This window comes from Symphodus melops (genome assembly GCF_947650265.1).
Source record: "Symphodus melops genome assembly, chromosome: 15".
Lineage (NCBI taxonomy): Eukaryota > Metazoa > Chordata > Actinopteri > Labriformes > Labridae > Symphodus > Symphodus melops.
Window position 1 is genome coordinate 25,619,729 of NC_136705.1, and position 21,486 is coordinate 25,641,214.

The window sequence follows — 21,486 nt, forward strand, 5'->3', positions numbered from 1 at the left end:
GGCTTGAAAATAAATGGGAGGGGGAAGATACAGGAACAAGGATTGGGATGAATGGGTGGTGCAGTAGGTACCAGCAGGTCTGATAACTGCAGACTCTACCTCCTGTAGTTTAGAGACTGTAGGTACCAGCAGGTCTGATAACTGCAGACTCTACCTCCTGTAGTTTAGAGACTGTAGGTACCAGCAGGTCTGATAACTGCAGACTCTACCTCCTGTAGTTTAGAGACTGTAGGTACCAGCAGGTCTGATAACTGCAGACTCTACCTCCTGTAGTTTAGAGACTGTAGGTACCAGCAGGTCTGATAACTGCAGACTCTACCTCCTGTAGTTTAGAGACTGTAGGTACCAGCAGGTCTGATAACTGCAGACTCTACCTCCTGTAGTTTAGAGACTGTAGGTACCAGCAGGTCTGATAACTGCAGACTCTACCTCCTGTAGTTTAGAGACTGTAGGTACCAGCAGGTCTGATAACTGCAGACTCTACCTCCTGTAGGACATTTAGAGACTGTAGGTAGCAGCAGGTCTGATAACTGCAGACTCTACCTCCTGTAGTTTAGAGACTGTAGGTAGCAGCAGGTCTGATAACTGCAGACTCTACCTCCTGTAGTTTAGAGACTGTAGGTACCAGCAGGTCTGATAACTGCAGACTCTACCTCCTGTAGTTTAGAGACTGTAGGTACCAGCAGGTCTGATAACTGCAGACTCTACCTCCTGTAGGACATTTAGAGACTGTAGGTAGCAGCAGGTCTGATAACTGCAGACTCTACCTCCTGTAGTTTAGAGACTGTAGGTACCAGCAGGTCTGATAACTGCAGACTCTACCTCCTGTAGTTTAGAGACTGTAGGTAGCAGCAGGTCTGATAACTGCAGACTCTACCTCCTGTAGTTTAGAGACTGTAGGTACCAGCAGGTCTGATAACTGCAGACTCTACCACCTGTAGTGATAGTACGTTTAAGCTAAACACTGCAGTCCGTTGATTAGTCAAAAGAATTGTCAGTTTCTGTGCAACAGCGGCAAACAACCCGCTGTGTTTAAATACTTTGTCATTACGACTAGTGTGGTCAGCAGGTACGACCAGGTAAAATGATCATTTAAAGCAGGAAAAAAAGGTTGAAGGGAACAAATGGTTGCTCATTTTGATGTGAATATCTATTGTACTAAATTACTTTATTTGTTTATTTGTGGCTTTATTTTTCTCACATTTAATCAGATGCTAAAATCCCATCGTAACACATGACATGCATGCTTTATGATGTTTTTTATGAAATGCTTTTTTGATTGTGTTTGTATTGTTGTTGTATTGTTGTATTGATTATTTGATGCTTTGGGGATTTGTCCCTCTTTAACAGAAAAGAGCGCAGGCGCAGTTTGCGCAGGGAGAGGAGATGGAGGGGGAGGGGTGGTAGAGAGAGCGAGAGAGAGTTAATGGGATTATGGGGGAGAGAGGGAGGAGCACAAGGAAACGGAGCTTAGCATCAGCTTCTTAAGAAGGGAGGTTAACTCCTATGCTAGCAACACACACATACTCATACTCATACACATACACAAACACATACTCACAGAGACACACAAATACACACAAACACATACACACTCATACAGAGCTAACAGGGAGACTGCAGAGCAGCAGCAGCCATGACAGACACTGGTGAGTAAATACTTATCTATAACCTACTGCGCGTGTGTGTGCGTGTGTGTGTGCGTGTGTGTGTGCGTGTGTGTGCGTGTGTTTAATGTCAATCATGATGTATAATAACAGCAGTGATAGATGGATGGATGGATGGATGGATGGATGGATGGATGGATAGACAGACAGACAGATAGATAGATTGATAGATAGATAGATAGATTGATAGATAGATAGATAGATAGATAGATAGATAGATAGATAGATAGATAGATAGATAGATAGATAGATAGATAGATAGATAGATAGATAGATAGATAGATAGATAGACAGAGTCTGCCTTCTCACCTTAAACAATAGGACATGGAGCAAGAACAGATACATCAGACAGCTCATTTACATATTTAAAGTTACAGACACAGAAACAGCCTGTTCTTTTATAAAAATACTTTATTAACCCCTGAGGGAAATTCTGGTTGACACTCAGTTATAGTAGAGACATGCTTCTCACACACACTGGCCTGAATCACACACAGGACCTGTGGACATGCATGAAAGGAGAGATGTCACAGTGCAGCTGCTTTGCTATGCAGGGAGCACACCAGCACAGTTTTTAAGGTTTGATGCTTTGCTCAAGGAACATTGACATTGCTCACGAAGTGCCCCGGCACCTCTCTAGCAACCAGAAAAGCCTGCGCACAGTGACTTGAACCAGCAACCTTCTCAACCCAAGTCCCTACGGACTGAGCTCCTGCTGCCCAGCCCTGCTCAGCTGAGCTGAAGAGAACTGGTTGAAGAGGTGGAGAATACCTTTGACCTTTGAATTCATTTGATTCTTGATCTGAGGATGACAAATCCATAATTTTAAGATTCAGACTTACAAAGTTCACAGATCAATGAAGTGAACTACACAAACACAAAATAAATCCCACACTGACTGGATAGGATGTCTAACAGCAGCTCTCACTCTAAGCTATTTCTATTCAGCTTACAAGAGATTATCAGAGGTAGGTGATTGCCATCTTTGTGTGTGTGTGCATGTGCTACTGTGTCTATGTGTGTTTTGCAGATGCCCTAAGTGAGGCCTTGCAGGCTCTCAGTGTGAGCACAGAGCTGATTGAGGAGGAGCTGAAGCCTCACATGGACACTCTGCTCACTGCTCTGCTGGAAAAGAGTAAGTCACACACCTATTCATGTGTTTGGGTGTTGTTTGATTGACGAAGTAGTGTGTTTGTTACCATGGTTTATATGAACAGGTATGAGCCAGTGTATTTGTTACTCTGGTTTAAATGAACAGGTGTTTTTGTCATCCACAGAGAAAGACGCTGCTGTGGACATTTCCAGGAGTGGGATTCTTCCAACGCTGGCTCAAGTGTTAGAGAGGAGAAGTAACCTGAGCGTCCAGGTGGCACTGTTGGTGGCAGAGATGGCCCGAGAAGGTTATTTTCCTTTTTGCTATCCTTAATATGTTTGCTCAGAAAGTTTCCTCTGAGATTTAATATCTCCTCTAACAGAAAGTACAGATACGTTCTTTGATTGGGTTCACGGTGCTTTGCAGACACTAAAGTTTCTTTCTCTGAAGATAATCAGCGTAACATTTATGGAAATGTTCAGGAGTGTCTTTGTGAAGAGTCACGGTATTTAACTCCTCTAGTACTTTTAAAACCAACCAGCCCTGTACCATAAGGGACAAGGTTCTTGAAACAGGACTGCACCCTGACAACACAGTCTGGATCATGGACTGCCTTAGCTGCTGGCTACAGTAGGCCTTTTTCAAACCAACCCCTACACACTCCCCCTCCGTGACGGAGTGCACTCAGCTGAATGAAGTCCCCTCCATCCAGGTGGAGGGTAGAAATACAGCAGCAGGCTTTGGGACAAACTTCACTCTCTCAGGTGGAAACAGGAAGTGTGTGTTACCATGGTTACTCAGCGGCATCCTGGGGGAACGGCTTATTATTAATGTACGTAATACATTCTGTAAAAGTCTTTATGTAGATTATTTTTCTCTAATAAATTTATATTAGTGTAGACTTATAGCAACACGATCAGATGGAGCCACATTCTTTATTATAATTTATAATGTTTAATTTATTATAATATCAAAGAACAGGTTGTCTTCAATGAAAGCAGACAAGGAGACTATAAATAAACATCACAGCTGATAAACTTTTATTTATTTATTTTTTGTAGCCGAAATTAAGTTTTACAAAGAAATGAAAAGTAAAACAATGATAAATAAATAAGAGTGAGAAGTTGTAACATAATTTAATATTCTTTAGTTTTTGTCCCTTTAAATATGAAACACAATGAAATAAACAGGTGAACAGAAGGAAGAAAAGAAGAGGAGGCTTTTATTTGATCCTTTAAAACAATAAACAGGTGAAGTTGTTCATGTCTGTATGATGATATTAAATATCTGAGTTGGAGCAGTGTTGTTCAAACACGAACACACTGAACTTACTTTAGTACAGGTCACTCCTTCCGTGACGACCGGACGCAATAGGCGTTACACGTGATCATCAAGTCGGCATCGGTGCAGACTCGCTGGAGGAGGGTTTTATGACCAACTCCCCGCTAAGTGGTTTGAGACGGACATAATATGGCGGACCCTCCACGTGGAAACGGAGGGGTCGTGGGGCGAGGGTGGAGTGGACGGTTTGAAAAAGACCCTGGATGTCTGGATCTCTGAGAGGGTGGACTCCCCTGCATCTCGTTATCTCCTGATTGTTTTTTTGTTTGTCAGTGTAAGATGGGTTTCTATTTCTGTGTTGAATGAATGAGGAGGACATTATCAGACAGACTTGTGGATCATCTTAGATTTATTTAGCCATGGTCAAATAACATAACTCCATAATATACATCACAGACAATAACTCAAACATGCTTGACCAAGACTTCACAATGATTGACAACATGCTTCATGACCAGAACCTGGAGTCACTGGCCTGCTGGACCAGGACTCTGCAGTTACTGGCCTGCTGGACCAGGACTCTGCAGCCACTGGCCTGCTGGACCAGGACTCTGCAGTTACTGGCCTGCTGGACCAGGACTCTGCAGCCACTGGCCTGCTGGACCAGGACTCTGCAGCCACTAGCCTGCTGGACCAGGACTCTGCAGTCACTGGCCTGCTGGACCAGGACTCTGCAGTTACTGGCCTGCTGGACCAGGACTCTGCAGCCACTGGCCTGCTGGACCAGGACTCTGCAGCCACTGGCCTGCTGGACCAGGACTCTGCAGCCACTGGCCTGCTGGACCAGGACTCTGCAGTCACTGGCCTGCTGGACCAGGACTCTGCAGCCACTGGCCTGCTGGACCAGGACTCTGCAGCCACTGGCCTGCTGGACCAGGACTCTGCAGCCACTGGCCTGCTGGACCAGGACTCTGCAGTCACTGGCCTGCTGGACCAGGACTCTGCAGTCACTGGCCTGCTGAACCAGGACTCTGCAGCCACTGGCCTGCTGGACCAGGACTCTGCAGCCACTAGCCTGCTGGACCAGGACTCTGCAGTCACTGGCCTGCTGGACCAGGACTCTGCAGCCACTGGCCTGCTGGACCAGGACTCTGCAGTCACTGGCCTGCTGGACCAGGACTCTGCAGTCACTGGCCTGCTGAACCAGGACTCTGCAGCCACTGGCCTGCTGGACCAGGACTCTGCAGCCACTAGCCTGCTGGACCAGGACTCTGCAGTCACTGGCCTGCTGGACCAGGACTCTGCAGTTACTGGCCTGCTGGACCAGGACTCTGCAGCCACTGGCCTGCTGGACCAGGACTCTGCAGCCACTGGCCTGCTGAACCAGGACTCTGCAGCCACTGGCCTGCTGGACCAGGACTCTGCAGCCACTGGCCTGCTGAACCAGGACTCTGCAGCCACTGGCCTGCTGGACCAGGACTCTGCAGTTACTGGCCTGCTGGACCAGGACTCTGCAGCCACTGGCCTGCTGAACCAGGACTCTGCAGCCACTGGCCTGCTGGACCAGGACTCTGCAGCCACTGGCCTGCTGAACCAGGACTCTGCAGCCACTGGCCTGCTGGACCAGGACTCTGCAGTTACTGGCCTGCTGGACCAGGACTCTGCAGCCACTGGCCTGCTGAACCAGGACTCTGCAGTCACTGGCCTGCTGGACCAGGACTCTGCAGCCACTGGCCTGCTGGACCAGGACTCTGCAGCCACTGGCCTGCTGAACCAGGACTCTGCAGTTACTGGCCTGCTGAACCAGGACTCTGCAGCCACTGGCCTACTGGACCAGGACTCTGCAGCCACTGGCCTGCTGAACCAGGACTCTGCAGCATGAAGAACTTATCTCCTTGACTCAAACATCTGTGTGAAGCTTCTCAGACAACAGACAGTTGGCGCTGGATGAAATATAACTGCTGCTGTAATGAGATCTCTTACACACACGTATTACAGCTTCACAAACCTAAAAGAATTCATCTCACATGGTTGACACAATTAAAAGATATATCCACAAATTTATCAAGATGAAGCAATCGATAAAAATAGGTACAATCAGTCAGTTTTTCTCATGAAAAAAATCAACAACAAAACATCAGAATAATCTCATCATTTAAATTTTAAAAATAGACAGTTGGTGAATATTTTTTTCAATAATTTTGAGCCAGTTATTCACGGGCCAAATTTGTGCCAATCTATAGATCAGGAAGTATAAAAGATTGATCTGATTGTTTGTCACGTGATCATTGTGTATTCATAAGTTGCCTTGTGCAACTATTGCTAGTGTTTGACTTTAACCTTGATGCATACCGTATCAGTCCTTAACCAGTGGGTGTGTCATAGTGCTGTTTACATAACACGTCTATGATGTCACTTTATCCTGCCATCTTAAATTGTGTATACGAGTTGTATGTACCTTTTATTTATCTATTCTCATTCTGATTGGATGAACTTATTAATTCCTTTCCCTTACCCTACATCTAAGTGTCTCTCCATGGGATCAACAAAAGGTTATCTAATCTTACATTGAATTTATATACACATGTGTTCATGTATTTGTGTGTTGTAGCTGCAGTGAGGGAGCCGTGCATTGAGGCAGGTCTGGTAAAAGTTCTGGTTCCACATTTGAACAGCAACAACGAGGAGATGCTGCTAAACACTGGAAGAGCTATCGGACGGATCTGCTTCGATAACTGTGAGTGTGTGCAGGCTCTCTGATGATCGAGATGTTCAGTGAGATGTTCAGTCCCACCAAAAACATGCAATGTTGAGATTCCAGGAATTTAGCTCATCCACCTTTTTAAAACTTTATGATTTTGGTCATTTTTGGTCTTTGGTCAAACTTTCCTGCAAATCTAATGAACAAAGAATTTGATGTACCTGAGTCGTTATTTCCTCTTAAGCAGATTGCTGAGGTTTTTCAAAGCTTCTAAATCTTTGTATAAACTATGAAGTGAATTAATTTTAACTTTTACCCAAAAGTAAATCTCATGATTATTTGTTCTAAAGAGAGCCTTTAATATTGTAAGTGACAGACGTTTATTATGTGGTTTTATTTTTTGACAGTTTTGTTACATGGACTGTAATCAACTATTATCACTCACCAGCAGTAGCAATAAACAAGAAAGACAACAATTTATTGACTAAAAGGCACAGAAATACATAAATCATAAAATATAATAATAATGTGTGTTATCTGTTCTTGTCACTATGTGAACCAGCAAACCAACAAGACCAGTTAGTCCAGAGTGGTGTCATTCCCAGACTAGTGACCATCATCAGGGATTATCCAGAGAACGACCCCCTGGTCAATGTGTGCCTGCTGGCTCTGTGCAACCTGGCTGACATTGGTGAGAATTATCGTGTTTAATTCAAGCGCAAGTTATCTCTGTGTTTTGTTAGAAAGTTCTCAACTTTCTTTAGATTTTTCTGATCAGTGCCCATTCAGAATGTGCTTGTTGGTCATGTGTTTGGTCAGAACATGGCAGCCTAACGTTATATATTAAAAGGGAAGATGGTACAGTATTTATTACTGAACAGTGGACAGTATACTGCCAAACTTTTTTCACTCGTTCTCATTGAACCAGAAAGTTACACAGAGATTCTTGTCGGAGGAAGAAGTCGTCTAGCCCTAATCTGGAGAGTGTTTCCATAAACCGTTTAGTTCTCCTTGTTTGTTATGGTCGATGTTTATATCCCACCTCAGGCGTATATATATATATATATATATATATATATATATATATATATGTAACAGAGGCATTACAGCTCCTGTCTGACCAGATCACGGACGTGGAGAAAAAACATCCTGACTCTCTGCTCATCATTCTAGAGGATTTTAACAGAGCAAATCTAGCCTACAAGCTACCTAAAGACACACAGTTGTGAAAGTAATTGTAGAATTGATGGGTGAGTAATGACATTTTATATTCGACCCTTAGTGAGACAGGAAGCCAGTGTAGTGAGTGCAGGATGGGTTTAATGTGCTTTAATGTGCCAACTAGGATGGCTTCTGTTTTAAACTGTTTGATTGGAGGACATTTGACTCATCTTAACCTTTAGCTCCTCCAGCTGTGTGAATGAAAGGGGTGTTGGTTTTCATGTAGAGTTGGGTATTGTAGGAACAGCAGACAAAAAATTCAGTGTCACATGATGACATGACCTAGGAGGATCAAGTAGAGGGTGAAGAGGGTAGTTTGTGTCTGCTAGAGCAATCTGTATAAAGTGTTTCGTACAACTACAAATTTGTTAAAAAAAATAACGGTGTGTTTGCAGACTCTGCGCGGGAAGCTTTGGCTGATCAAGATGTTGCAGGTGTTTTGACGTTTCAGCTAAAACGAGCTCCTGATGCTGAACGCCGTCATGTGATACTGGAGATACTTGGATCACTGGGAGAGAGCGGTAAGAGCTGCTGAATAAAATATTTGGTGAAATAATTGTTTAAATCTTGACTCATATTCTCTGAATTCAGAGATCACCCCTCTTTCTCTCTCTGTCACACACAAACAAAGTTAAATATATACCTCAGAATTACATAGATTATATATAATACGTATATATGTATATATTACATTATATAGAAAAATAAATTATTCATATGTATTATTTATTATGATCATTATAGGTTAGGGTTAGAACAGGGTGATTTAATAGCACTTCTAAACTACAACAACTGCATAATATAAAAAAGGTCGACCCTATAGGGTTGGAAACTCGACAAACTTGGCACAATGACATCCTTAAAGAAATGGATCCACAAATTTACAAGAATGTATCCCTGTAGATTTATAGAGCCAACGGTTTTATGCTCACTCCAGGAGAATTGTTAACCATGTCTAGGTAAAATATTAGTGCCCCACATCAAAGTGCACACACCCTTGTTTCTGTCTTCTCTTTCACAGTCAGTGGTTCAATGTTGAGTTATTTGTTGTGATACAGGGTCAGTTTTAAATAATTTTGATAATTGTCCCAACAGATACACTGAAACTGCAGTTTGCAGAGTCAGGAGTACCAGAGGCTTTATCCGATATGATCCGGGCTCTGCAGGCCGCCTCGGACCCCCATGATCTCTGCAGCATCAAGATCGCCTCCAACCTCATGGTGTCCCTGCTGTTAGGAGGTCAGCACAGCTCCCATCACAGAGCACAGAGCAGCAACTCTTATTCTGTCTCAGTATTCATCTCCTTACTGGAGCAGAAACCCATCCTGATACAATGCAAGACAATGTGGACAGACAGCTGACATCACGTAAGACAGAAAGGGAATAAAAAAGGAGAATGGGATTTTTTTACAACACATTATCACCAAAGTTAGACCAATATGTTTTACCTTGTGGCCTATCCCTCATGGATCTTAATAAAGGCCAAAAGCCACGAAAAGGCAGGTCTAATTTGTTTATAAAGTTGATCTCCATACTGCAGGTGTTGCTGGAGCTTTTTGACCTCTTCAAGACTGAAAGAGATCACAGGTAATTTAGGCAGCTGAAAAAAGAGCCAGCTTCCTGACATGGAAAATTCTGACTTACGGCTTCAATATACCTGACTTTTACACCTACAGTTTTACAGTGTAAAGTTACAGGTGTGATTCATAAGAAGTGTTTTAATTGTACATGAAAACATATTGACTGTTGTCCAATCATCTGTCCTAGGACCTAACCATAACCCTAACCTCAAATATTCATGTACAGTGGGTACCGAAAGTATTCAGATCCCTTTAAATTTTTCACTCTTGGTATCATTGCAGCCATTTGCTAAAATCAAAAAAAGTTAATTTTATTTTGCTATTTTTTTTCTTTTATAAGAAAAACTGAAATATTACATGATTATAAGTATTCAGATCATTTGCTCAGATCATTTGAGCTAGGTCAACCTTGAATCTTCTTGGGAATGATGCAACAAGTTTTTCGCACCTGGATTTGGGGATCCTCTGCCATTCTTCTTGCAGATCCTCCAGTTCTGTCAGGTTGGAAGGTGAACATTGGTGGACAGCCATTTTTAGGTCTCTCCAGAGATGCTCAGTTGGGTTTAGGTCAGGGCTCTGGCTGGGCCGGTCATGAATGGTCACAGAGCGGTTCTGAAGCCTTTGTTATTTTAGCTGTGTGCTTCGGGTCATTGTCTCGTTGGAAGGTGAACCTTCAGCCCAGTCTGAGGTCCTGAGCACTCTGGAAGAGGTTTTCTTCCAGGATATCTCTGTACTTGGCTGCATTCATCTTTCCTTCAATTACAACCAGTCCCTGCAGCTGAACCCCCCCCCCCCCCCCCCCCCCGCCCATAGCATAATGCTGCCACCACCATGTTTCACTGTTGGGATTGTATTGTGCAGGTGATGAGTTTTCTCCACACATGGTCTCATCAGACCAGAGAATCTTCTTTGTCATAATCTGGGCGTCCTTCATTGTTAAACTCTATGCAGACTTTCATGTCTTGCACTGAAGAGAGGCTTCCATCGGGCCACTCTTCCATAAAGCCCCGACTGGTGGAGGGCTGCAGTGATAGTTGACTTTGTGGAACTTTCTCTCATCTCCCTACAGTGATCTCTTGGTTCTTCTTTACCTCTCTCACCAAGGCTCTTCTCCCACGATTGCTCTGTTTGGCTGGACGGCCAGGTCTAGGAAGAGTTCTGGTTGTCCCAAACTTCTTCCATTTAAGGATTATGGATGCCACTGTGCTCTTAGGAACCTTGAGTGCTGCAGAAATTCTTTTGTAGATATGTTTATAGAACCTATAAAGGTACATTTGTTGTGCAGATGGGATAATCAACAATCCAAAGAAAAGAGACACATTAAGGAGGTTAGTGACGCAAGTCTGCTGTGGTGGAACTACAGTTTTCAGAAAATGGACTACAAAAAGCTCATCTAAAAATGTTTGAGCCTTCTTTCCGGTGAAATAATCCTAAAAACCACGTGGTGTGAATAACAATAAAAGGTAGGCTTTATTACATACCAGGAAACTTCACTTTGATGATTTTATAACGTCAACATCACGTTCAGAGTTTACCTCAATAAAAAGAAATGAAATAAATACAAAGGCTGTCACTAATTATAAGTCAAATCAATATGCAGATTGTCTCCACATTTCTCCTTGGACAGATCCTTAGTTTTCGTGAACGCTCGGATACGGGTCGGCTGCGCGAGTTGCTTTAAAAGTTGTTGCCGCAAGGAATTATGGGTCGGCACTTTCTTCTCTCCTTTCGTAAAGGATGGTCCAGTGTTTCCTAAAGGAGGTTATAAAGGAAGCATTGAGCCACCTTTCCTTAACTTTTAGAGAATTCGAACGGCTCTCATCATGGCCGCCACCTCACTGCTTCCAGGGTTAAAGGAAAAAATAGAGACTAACAGGGAAAAAGCAACATGAGGATCACAGACAGGGAACACAGACAACACATAAAAGGAAAGGAAGACCCTGCCATGATAGGAATCATGACATATCTTCTACCAATAATTGTGGTCTACAGTCCAGACTCCAGAGCAATCAATTTAGTGAGTGAATTTGTAAGGTTATCAGACGTTGAATTATTAATTTTGGTCCTGAAGCCAGTCATTTGATCGAGTTTGGGCTACAAACGCCTCTTCTTTGTACTTGTGACTTAGCTAGTGCGAAGCTATGACAAACAGTTCCGAGCTGTTGATAAGGCAAACTGTTATTTAATTGTGTTAAAAAAAATGGAACAAATTATTTTCTTGTAATTAATTAATTGTAATTAACTCGTTAAAGTCCCACCCCTAGTAATAGCATACTCTGCCTCTCCTCGTCTTCCTGGAGAGGAGCTAAAAGTCCAGTAGATGTAGTGAGTCATCCAGGATGTGTTCACTGAGTCTGGTTTCAGTAAAACACAGGGTGGCAGATCTGCTAAAGTCTGTGTTACTGGTGTTTAGAAGCAGCAGTTCGTCCATCTTATTAGCCAGGGAGCGGAAATTCGCCAGGTGAATGGATGGAGGTGCAGTGCATAATCCCCACTGCCTCAATTTCATGAGCACGCCTGCTTTTTTATCTCGTTTGCGATTTTCTCCGGTAAAGTCCACAGAGAGCTGCTGCTACTCCAGCAAGAATCTGTATAACTTTCTGGTTCAATGATAAAAAAGTTCGGCAGAGGACTGTCCAATGTTTAAAAGAGAAGTTGAACAAAAATCTAAAAAAAAAGAAGACAAGCGAGCACAGTACCGTGGCAACCATCCACATCATTATCCATCCATTTGTCAACCCATCCATCCAATATTTCTTTTCATTATAAATGTGTGATTAATTTGAGTGAAATCAATACATAGGTTAATTTGTATGATAAATCTGCAGGTAAGGTAATGTGCTTTTTGTGATTTTGTGTGTTTATGTGTCTTTGTGTGTGTGTTTCAGATGAGTCCATGCAGAAGTGTTTTGGAGAGGGGTCAGGTCTGGTTTATCAGGATGTTCTGTCGTGGCTGCAGAGCTCAAACACTCAGCTGCAACTCTCAGGAGCGCTCGCTATCGCTAACTTTGCCAGAAATGGTGAGAAGAAAATAACACACACTTTACAGGAGAATTATTTAATTAGATAGATAGATAGATAGATAGATAGATAGATAGATAGATAGATAGATAGATAGATAGATAGATAGATAGATAGATACTTTATTGATCCCGAGGGAAATTCAGGTTCACAATTTGACACTGTTGGGGTTTTGCAGAGCTATTACATGGTCAGCATTTATTAAATTAACATTAATAATTATCTTTACTTAATTATTAATATAAATCAACAATCTTATTAAATTGAGTTAATAAAGCTAGGGGCACCACCCTGAAATGAGGAAACTACATATTACAATATCAATCTCAAATTAATTAACTGAAGGCGTGAAATCCAAACACAAAGCCCTCATATATAACATATGTCACGATGCAAATAAACCAGTAATCACAAACAACTACTCTTTGAATTATAACAGAATTTATGTAAATAAAGCAACATCAAGTTAATTAATGAAACTCAAGATGCTTTCAATGGATGAGCCGATGATCTGATTTTGTAAACCCTAAACATCACACCCATGTGTTATGTGTTGCAGAACATGCTAGGAGTAAGAGTCATTTAATCTGTTTGTCCAGCTAAATAACTACCAGTAAGGCTTCTCTGCTTTCTCTGGCTTTCTGACTGACCCCAACAACCCCTAGTGTTTAAAACAGGTACTGTAGTCTAAATTCAGAACATTGAAGAGAGCTTTTTCCCTCAACCCTCTCCAACATAGAAGTGCATCTTTTTTCAACAACAGATCAAACTCATGCCATAAAATGGCAGCAACCTTTGTGTCATGATTGATGGCCCGCTAACGTTACCTTTACATTACTAGTCAGAACATGCTATACAGCTCCGTGTACATGCCTTTGTGATATCACACACTTTTGCAAATCTTGACTGACAGGGGTTCTTGCACTCAATACAGATAGCTTGCATATTATCCAAAACACAGCAGAACAACTAGTCTTCAACCTCCCCAAAGAGCTTGTCACTCTGCTGTTCATGTCCTTACACTGGCTCCCAGTCACTGCTTGTACTTGAACAGCCAAAATAACGGCTCCTTGTTACCTAAACTATCTCATTCTGGTCTACACTTCCACCCACCCACTACTTTCTGCCAATAAACGTCATCTGATCCAACCTGTTTGTGTGTGTTTTTGAGTATCTTTCAGACAGTAACTGTGTGAAGATGCTCGACCTCGGTGTGGTGCCGCACATTCTCACCCTACTGGAGAAACATGTTGATGAAGGAGACGTGTCTGTTCAACATGCTGGACTGAGCGCACTCAGAAACCTCGCCATCCCCGGTACTGTCAGTGAGAGAAATTACAAACACTGCAAAAATGACATGGGTTGAACATGGTTAAAATCATGACCCTCTCTCTCTCAGCCACCAATAAAGAGCGGATGTTAGAAGATGGAGTCACAGAGAGAATAAAGAGGCTGCTGCGCTCTGACATGCCTCCAGTTCAGTTTAAACTTCTGGGAACTTTACGTATGATGGTGGATGGACAAGGTGAGCTAAGGTTTCCTTTAAACACAGTACATATCTTAAAATAAAACTTTTCATTAACATATTTTCAGCTACATATCCTGTCATCTGGAGGGAAAATCACTACTTTAAAAACATTGAAGTCCACCAGTGTGTCTCAGGACTCAAAGCGATTGATAATGTCGAGGATTGGCTTGTTCAGACCTGGCCTGTGGAGGGATAAGGAAGTAACATAAAACCAGTTGTTTTTGGTAAATTAAAGTTATGTATTACAAAAGACGCAAATGGTGAAACACATCAAAAGGTGAGACAAACTGAAAGGGCCAACGAGTGCTGCTCAAATCAAAAACATAATAAAAGAGAAGGACTCTTAATAAATGTTTTACATACTAAATCTAAATAGTGAAATAAATTAAAATAAAACCTAACTATAACTAACCACATTGAACACCAAACAAACATCACTCCTAAACTTACTGTTTCTAAACAAATACAAAACCTAATGTGTGTGTGTGTGTGTGTGTGTGTGTGTGTGTGTGTGTGTGTGTGTGTGTGTGTGTGTGTGTGTGTGTGTGTGTGTGTGTCAACAAAAATACTAATACCGGCCTCAGCTGAACACAAAACAAAAGCCTCAGAAGACACAAGACAACAAGTTCTTTAATGAACATTAACAAACAGAAGCACAGTGGCGAGCTTAAAAGAAACAGAGCTGCACCCCACTGCTGGCTGACCAAGTTGTGTGGATGCAGGGCTCTCTTCTCATTGGTTAATTTCCTCCTGCAGCAATGTTCCAATTAAGCTTTTCCAGCAGGTAGCACAGGTGAACAAAATCAGGCAAATGAGACATTTACACACACTTACAAACAAACAGGGGTGAGTCTCAAACACAGGAGAGGGGGTGTGGCTGGGGCCGTAACATAGCTAAGGAGCTAACATAGTCCCGTGGCCTTTAGTTGTGTGAGGAAAATATTTTCTTATGGTCAAATTTGACGGCGTGATGATATTTACATTTATAATGTACCAACAGGTATTTATGGAAAACAGGTTGTTTAATTGGGAACAGATTTACACAATCACCTGAGGCCAGAGTGGTTTATAGAATCCATTTTCAGTTTCTTTAGTTGGGTTTACTTACTACAAAGAAATGCACACTTTTGTTAATCTAGTGCTGTTTATATGCTATGATGAAAAAGAGAATGAGGGGAAGGAAGCAGTGGAGGTTATAGTCATTTTCATTATTACCTTTATTTTTCACTTATTTTGCCCACTTTCTCCCTTTGGAACAATAAATCTTTTTCATTTCAATCAATTTCCTGAAGTTGATGATGGTGAGACATTTGTTTGTTCCTGTGCGTCCTCGATGTTGCACAAATAGGGTAAAAAGGACAGCTGACAGAAGTTTGTCACCTGCTGTAAATAACTAGTCTACTCTTTCCAAGAACTCAGAAGGCTACCTTCTTACTGATCTCTAGTCTGTTATTTCCTCACAGATTGGAGCCGCGATAAAAACCTCAAATAGCCAGTCAAGGAGAAATGGTCAATCTAACCGCCAGCTAGGATTTACCGCCTAAAATCCGTTCTCTAGGATAATTAGGTACGAGTACAACCCCTTAGCCGCAACATCATTCTACTCTAATGCAAGGTGGCATGAGGTCAGTTTTTTGTGTGTAGCAGTGTGGTGGGTCAATACTTTCCTCCGAGGCTCAAAGGGCACCATGAAGGAACCCAGTCAAAAAAGGAGTATTTCAGAAGATTTTATAAAATGTATTTAAAAATCAAAAAGACTTTAGGTATTTACAGCTCAGACACTTCTACAATACAGAATTAAGAAATGAAATCTCAGCTGAATTGAAATTCTGATTGGTGCTTACAAAAACGCTCCATCAAAGATTGTTTGTAAACTTTATAGAAGCTTGCAGAAACAGAATGGAAACAATTCATGGAGGGAATTTGGGTGGAAAAATGTGATTCGCTTTTTTGTTTCACCCCAATTTAAAAATAAGCAACTCGATACTCTTCAGCTCTGTTGGAGACATGCAGATAAATGCTAATCACTCACATATGTTTTGGTTTTGTGAGAAATTTCAAACATTCTAGGATAGGGTTATTCAGTAGTTTGAAGATGTTCTATGCTATAAGATTCCCAGAGACCCCTGGATTTTGTACATAGGCCTGATCCCTTATGACTTGATCCATAAGAAAGAAACATTCTCTTTAAAATTCTGAATCTTGTTTGTAAAAAGGCCATCACAAGGAACTGGCTGAAAAGTGACCCTCCAAGTCCAGCACAATGGTTGTCCATAGTGGAAGAGAATTTCTCTTTGAAAAAACGGACTTATTACCTACGAACTAGAGCACGGTCTCATGATCAATGCTGGAAGAAATGGATGGACGACCGACATAAAAAGTCAGACAGTGATCTCTGCTGCGCAAAAATGTCTTAAGAGGAAATACTGAGATGGACCCCTCATTACTTTTTGTGCGTATGTTTGGTTGTGTTTTATGTTTGTTAATTTTGAAAAAAAACTAAATAAAGAGTAAAAAGACGAAAAATAAAAAAGACGAAAAATATGTCAAAGTCTTTTCCAACCCCAATACAAATCAATAAAGTAAAACATTATAAAAGTAAAAATAAGAAAGCAAACAGGTCTCAGAGTAAAAGTCCCCAAAAAAAGGATATTTTTTCAAAGCAACTTGGAGTCACTTAGGAAGAGACAAAGAGACTCAATCAACATTTCAAAGCCTTTTTATAGCTAATCTGTCTCTTTGTCTCGAACCCTTAAAAACTGTGTATGTGTGTATGTCAGAATCAGAATCAGCTTTATTGGCCAGGTATGTTTAACATACTTCAGTAGACAGTGCTCTCTCTGTACAATGTAAATATTACAAACAAGTAGTCAAAGACTAATATGTACAAGACTAAATAAGATAATAGTGCAGTTATGAGTAGCATTGTGTGTGTGTGTGTGTGTGTGTGTGTGTGTGTAGGCGTCAGCGGTGTGTCTCTGGGCTCCGGTCTCTGTCTCGACTGCAGAGGGACCAAAAAAAAAACTGAGACACGTATAAGTTTGTTTGTGGTTTTGCTCAGGAAATGGTGCACTAAGCCTATTTCACAGGTGCATGCATGATAAATGTCAAAGCAATGAGAAGCAGCTATGATTATATGATATATGCATTAAATTATACATGGATGTATACAAACTTTTATTTGTGTATATTTATATCCACATGCTCACATTTGTTGTTAATTTGAAGCTTCACTGAATACTCCTCCATTTTTTTGTCTTGGGGGTCAGAGGAGGCTGCGTTGGTGCTCGGCAGAGACTCGGTTCTTCTTGCTCGGGTCATGGAGTGGTGTGATGCCAAGGATCATGCAGGAGTCCAAGGAGAAGCCAGCCGCTTGCTCGCCGCTCTGATCAGACACAGTCGCAGTGCCGTGAGCTCATGTCTACTCCACAATACTATAAACACACATGCACATAAACACACAATCTACAAAACCAGAAACAGCAAGTCAGCCCCAACTGGCCACCAGGGGGTGCCAACACTCTGAAACAAAAAAAACAGAATAAAAGTACCAGGCTTAACCCTCCTGGACATTTAAAGGAGGTAGCAACAACTTTAAATACATAAACTAGACTTTTCATGTCTCCCATATCATGGCACCGGACACAAAGTTCAGATGCCAATGCTCTCACTTCCTTTATTTTTATTTCCTGAGTAAATTAGTGTGGCTTCAAAAGACAACACACAGGAGCAGTGCTTTGTCTGCATGTCTTGAGTCAAGCATCAATAAACATACTGGTGGGCTGAGGTTCCTCAACACTTTCTCATATTGCATTTCTATCAACATGTATTTCTTAAATTTTGATTCACCACCAAATTCCTCAAGTAACGCTGAAATGAGTTTAATGTTTACACATTTACCTGTATTTACCCTCCCTCTAAAAACTTCACAAGATCTATGTTATCTGACAAGACAACATCTCGTTAAACTTTTTGAGGGCAACCTCAACACCCTCATGTAGAACTGCTGTATTCATCTTTTGTGCCTATGAGTTTCATCTACCTCTCTTCCACGCCTTTGATGAAGCCTTTTTGTCAGAGTTGCTACGCACAGAGTTGCAGAGATGGTGCCTTCTTTGTGTTCCTTGGTGCTTGTACTGCAATCTGTCTGTGATAAAGCCTTTATACATCGTTGTATCCTTTTCACAATTTAGAGTTGACGGCTTGATGAATTGATCATTCATTGGTCAAAGCTGAGTGTGAAATCAGTTCAGACCACTTCAGTATATACATTCTTTTTTAAGTCTTGGTTGAGGGGCGTCGGAGAGCCAAGAATTTATATTCTTGGTTCATTTCCACTATTTTAAAAAAGCTGGTCATCTTCTGATTCCTCCTTTCTAAGTCACTGCTGGTGTTGTTCTTACCCTCCTATATTTGTTACTTTGGATAAAAGCGTCTGCTAAATGTATTGTATAATTTTGCTGATAAAAACCCAACAATAATTCATCATGATCGGAGTACTGAGAAACATTTAAAATAATTTCAGTTGAGAAAGTCAAAATTCCTTTAAAGGCTGGAACCTAGATCAGAAGCAGACTCATGTAGAGACTCATGTAGAACAGACAGAAACCTTGAGCAATTAAGACTGTAGATTTCTCCTTGTGATCCAAATGTCTCCATTGTGTGATGTGTTTCCATATATTGCATCTTGATAATTCACTTCCTCTCTGACAGGAAGTTGTTCATGCTGTTGCCAAAACAGCTGGGATTCAACATCTTATTTCCATGGCAACAAGTGAGCATGTCATCATGCAGAGTGAGGCCCTGGTTTCCCTGGCGATAGCCTCTGCCATTAATATAGGTAATTTTTTAAAAGACTTTTACGTCCTAAAGCACTTCAGTATAATTTTCTTAAATTATCATACTTATACTATATATTTTATTTCTGTGAATGTTGTGAGAGATCTCTGTAACTCGCTAAATGTAGTCTGACATGCACCACACAGTTTGGACAATTAACTTTATGAAGTCAACAAACGGCATCAAATTTCACCTTACCCTAAGAATTGTGTAATCAGATATTCTGTATCAGTTAGAAATGTTTTCAGTTTTTAACCATTTAAACAAATTGATTTACAAGGATCAGTCAATTTAACAATGTGACCCCCCTCTCTCCCTCTCTCTCTCTCTCTCTCTCTCTATATATATATATATATATATATACACACATAGACTCAGTGAAGGATGTATTCAGGGAAGCTCAGCTGTTTCCTCTCCTGAAGAAGATTTTGGAGGACCCTGTTGGAGCACTTGAAGTGAAGTTCAGTGCTTTAGGTCTAATCTGCAGCCTGGTTAACTGCAGTAAGTTTTGTTTTTATACTCAACACAAAAGCACATCCTTATCCTAACCCAATGAAGATCAAATATTTAAAAAAATGTGTCTGGCGAGGACAGAATCTGCTCCTGTTTTTAGGTTGATGGTTTAGGAGAATGGACATAATGATTTACTAAACTCGTGATACAATTCACAATACTGGGTTCACAATATGATTCTTTCATCATTTAATTTAGAAAATAAGACAGAAGAAAAATTGTTACTACAAAAGATTTCTTGAATTTTTGGATGAAAACACCACAAGCTTAAAGCCTAATTTATACTTCTGCATCGCGTCAATGCTGTAGCTACGCAGTCGACATTGACCCCGACGTGGACCCTATGCAGTGGCCCTACGCGCACCTCCAAAAAATCCTGACTATGCGTTGCGTCGACGTGAACCGCAAGGACTGTGACTGGTCGGCTCAGAACATAATTTGATCATAATGATCAAAGATTGAACATGTTTTGGAAAGCTGTATGGTGTGATAATTTGTGCTTCTGGGTGTATTTGATCCCAGAGGACAACAGATGTTATGAAATGCAATAAAAGACCCATACTTTAATGAAAGTACTTAACATTTAGTTTAATCATGAAGAGCATAGTATCAAACAACCCTCATTATTTTCAGAGTATTTGATGAATAAAAAAAAATTGACGGCAAAAGACTTACTGTGGAGTCAGAAATGACCTGAGGACAAGAGGATGATGAGCATTGTCTTTTTACCTGTTCTTTTGTTAATGTTAACAGACAAAGACTAAGGTCCTTTACATACCTGCTTTTTGTATGCTCATCTGGATTTGTGTACCAGACCTCCGATTGTATTAAAGAACATTGTTTTTGAATGCTACCTCAGACTCTGCATTTGATTCCATTCTTTGTTTGTAACTGTCAACGAGTGATCTTCTTCTTTTAACATTGTCTTCTTCTTGTCTTATCTTTGTCCTCTCCAGGTGTGATGAAGGATGAGCTAGACTCTGTAAATATGACGGAGATTCTCTCAAAATTGACTGATCACAGTAACAGTAAACTTTCCTCTCAGGCCAGCTCCATACTGGCTGTTCTCAGTGACACCACCTAAAGAAGCAAGAATCTTCCATGACTGGAGTTATTTATTTAGTAACAAATGTTAATAAAGAAAATGTCCAAATGCACAGAATATGTTCAACATTGAACTTACTTCTCAAATGTCACTGGTCTTTAGGCAACAATTCACCAAATAAAGAATGAAACCATTCCTGTATTTCTTGCTAAGCATTCAGCTACAACTATTTTCTTCATCCTATAACCCTAACCCTAACCCATGGTATGACTTAAAAAGTTTGAAAGCATTCAAAGTCCATCTGTTTTAAAGGAGCCACATGAATGAGCTATAAATGTGATAAAAGATAACTGACCTGTTGCATTTCATGGTGTGACCATTTTGATCTTACTCTTAGATGTGAATAATGTTGGAGGTTGCTGTAGTGAACATAATAGTTTCAGATATTTAAAGAAAATCCTATCTAGAAATTCCCAACTAATCAAATCCTGAGTTGTTATGCAGGTTTTAAAGAATCAAGTATTTGAAGAATTTGAGAATTTTTTATCCAGTAAGGGTTGGCATTGAGAACCAGTATGAAACCAAATCAAACGTGTTAGACGATGCCTCCTAACCCTAACCCTGACCCTGACCCCTAACCCTAAACCTAACCCTAACCCTACCATAACCCCTAACCCTAACAATAATCCTTACCTGAACCCTACCCTAACCCTGACGCTAACCCTAACCCTGACGCTAACCCTAACCCAAACCCCTAACCCAAACCCCTAACCCTAACCCTAACCCTAACACTAAATCTTACCCAAACCCTACCCTAACCCTGAGGCTAACCCTAACCCTGACGCTAACCCTAACCCTAATCTTTACCAGAACCCTACCCTAACCCTGACGCTAACCCTAACCCTGACGCGAACCCTAACCCTAACCCTAACCCCAACCCTACCCTAACCCCTAACCCTAACCCTAACACTAATCCTTACCCAAACCCTACCCTAAC

At 41.2% G+C, this 21,486-nt stretch overlaps 1 protein-coding gene across 1 annotated transcript; it reads left to right on the plus strand.

Moving 5' to 3' along the window:
- The first annotated feature begins 1,398 nt into the window (after positions 1 to 1,398).
- LOC306836059 (rap1 GTPase-GDP dissociation stimulator 1-B) lies at positions 1,399 to 20,690 on the plus strand. Its single transcript, XM_079362960.1, has 14 exons — positions 1,399 to 1,649; positions 2,698 to 2,802; positions 2,945 to 3,067; positions 6,653 to 6,778; positions 7,305 to 7,433; positions 8,359 to 8,484; positions 9,059 to 9,202; positions 12,432 to 12,563; positions 13,746 to 13,880; positions 13,964 to 14,089; positions 17,362 to 17,501; positions 18,806 to 18,932; positions 19,304 to 19,432; positions 20,401 to 20,690. Exons 1-14 carry the CDS (start codon positions 1,637 to 1,639, stop codon positions 20,526 to 20,528), a joined length of 1,683 nt encoding a protein of 560 aa, XP_079219086.1. The 5' UTR covers positions 1,399 to 1,636; the 3' UTR covers positions 20,529 to 20,690.
- The last annotated feature ends 796 nt before the right edge of the window (positions 20,691 to 21,486 follow it).

Excerpts from the sequence above, each read along its gene's own strand:
- LOC306836059 (XM_079362960.1), top strand. Across the intron at positions 3,068-6,652 it reads GGCAGAGATGGCCCGAGAAG|CTGCAGTGAGGGAGCCGTGC; the intron begins GTTATTTTCCTT and ends TGTGTGTTGTAG. Across the intron at positions 9,203-12,431 it reads GGTGTCCCTGCTGTTAGGAG|ATGAGTCCATGCAGAAGTGT; the intron begins GTCAGCACAGCT and ends TGTGTGTTTCAG.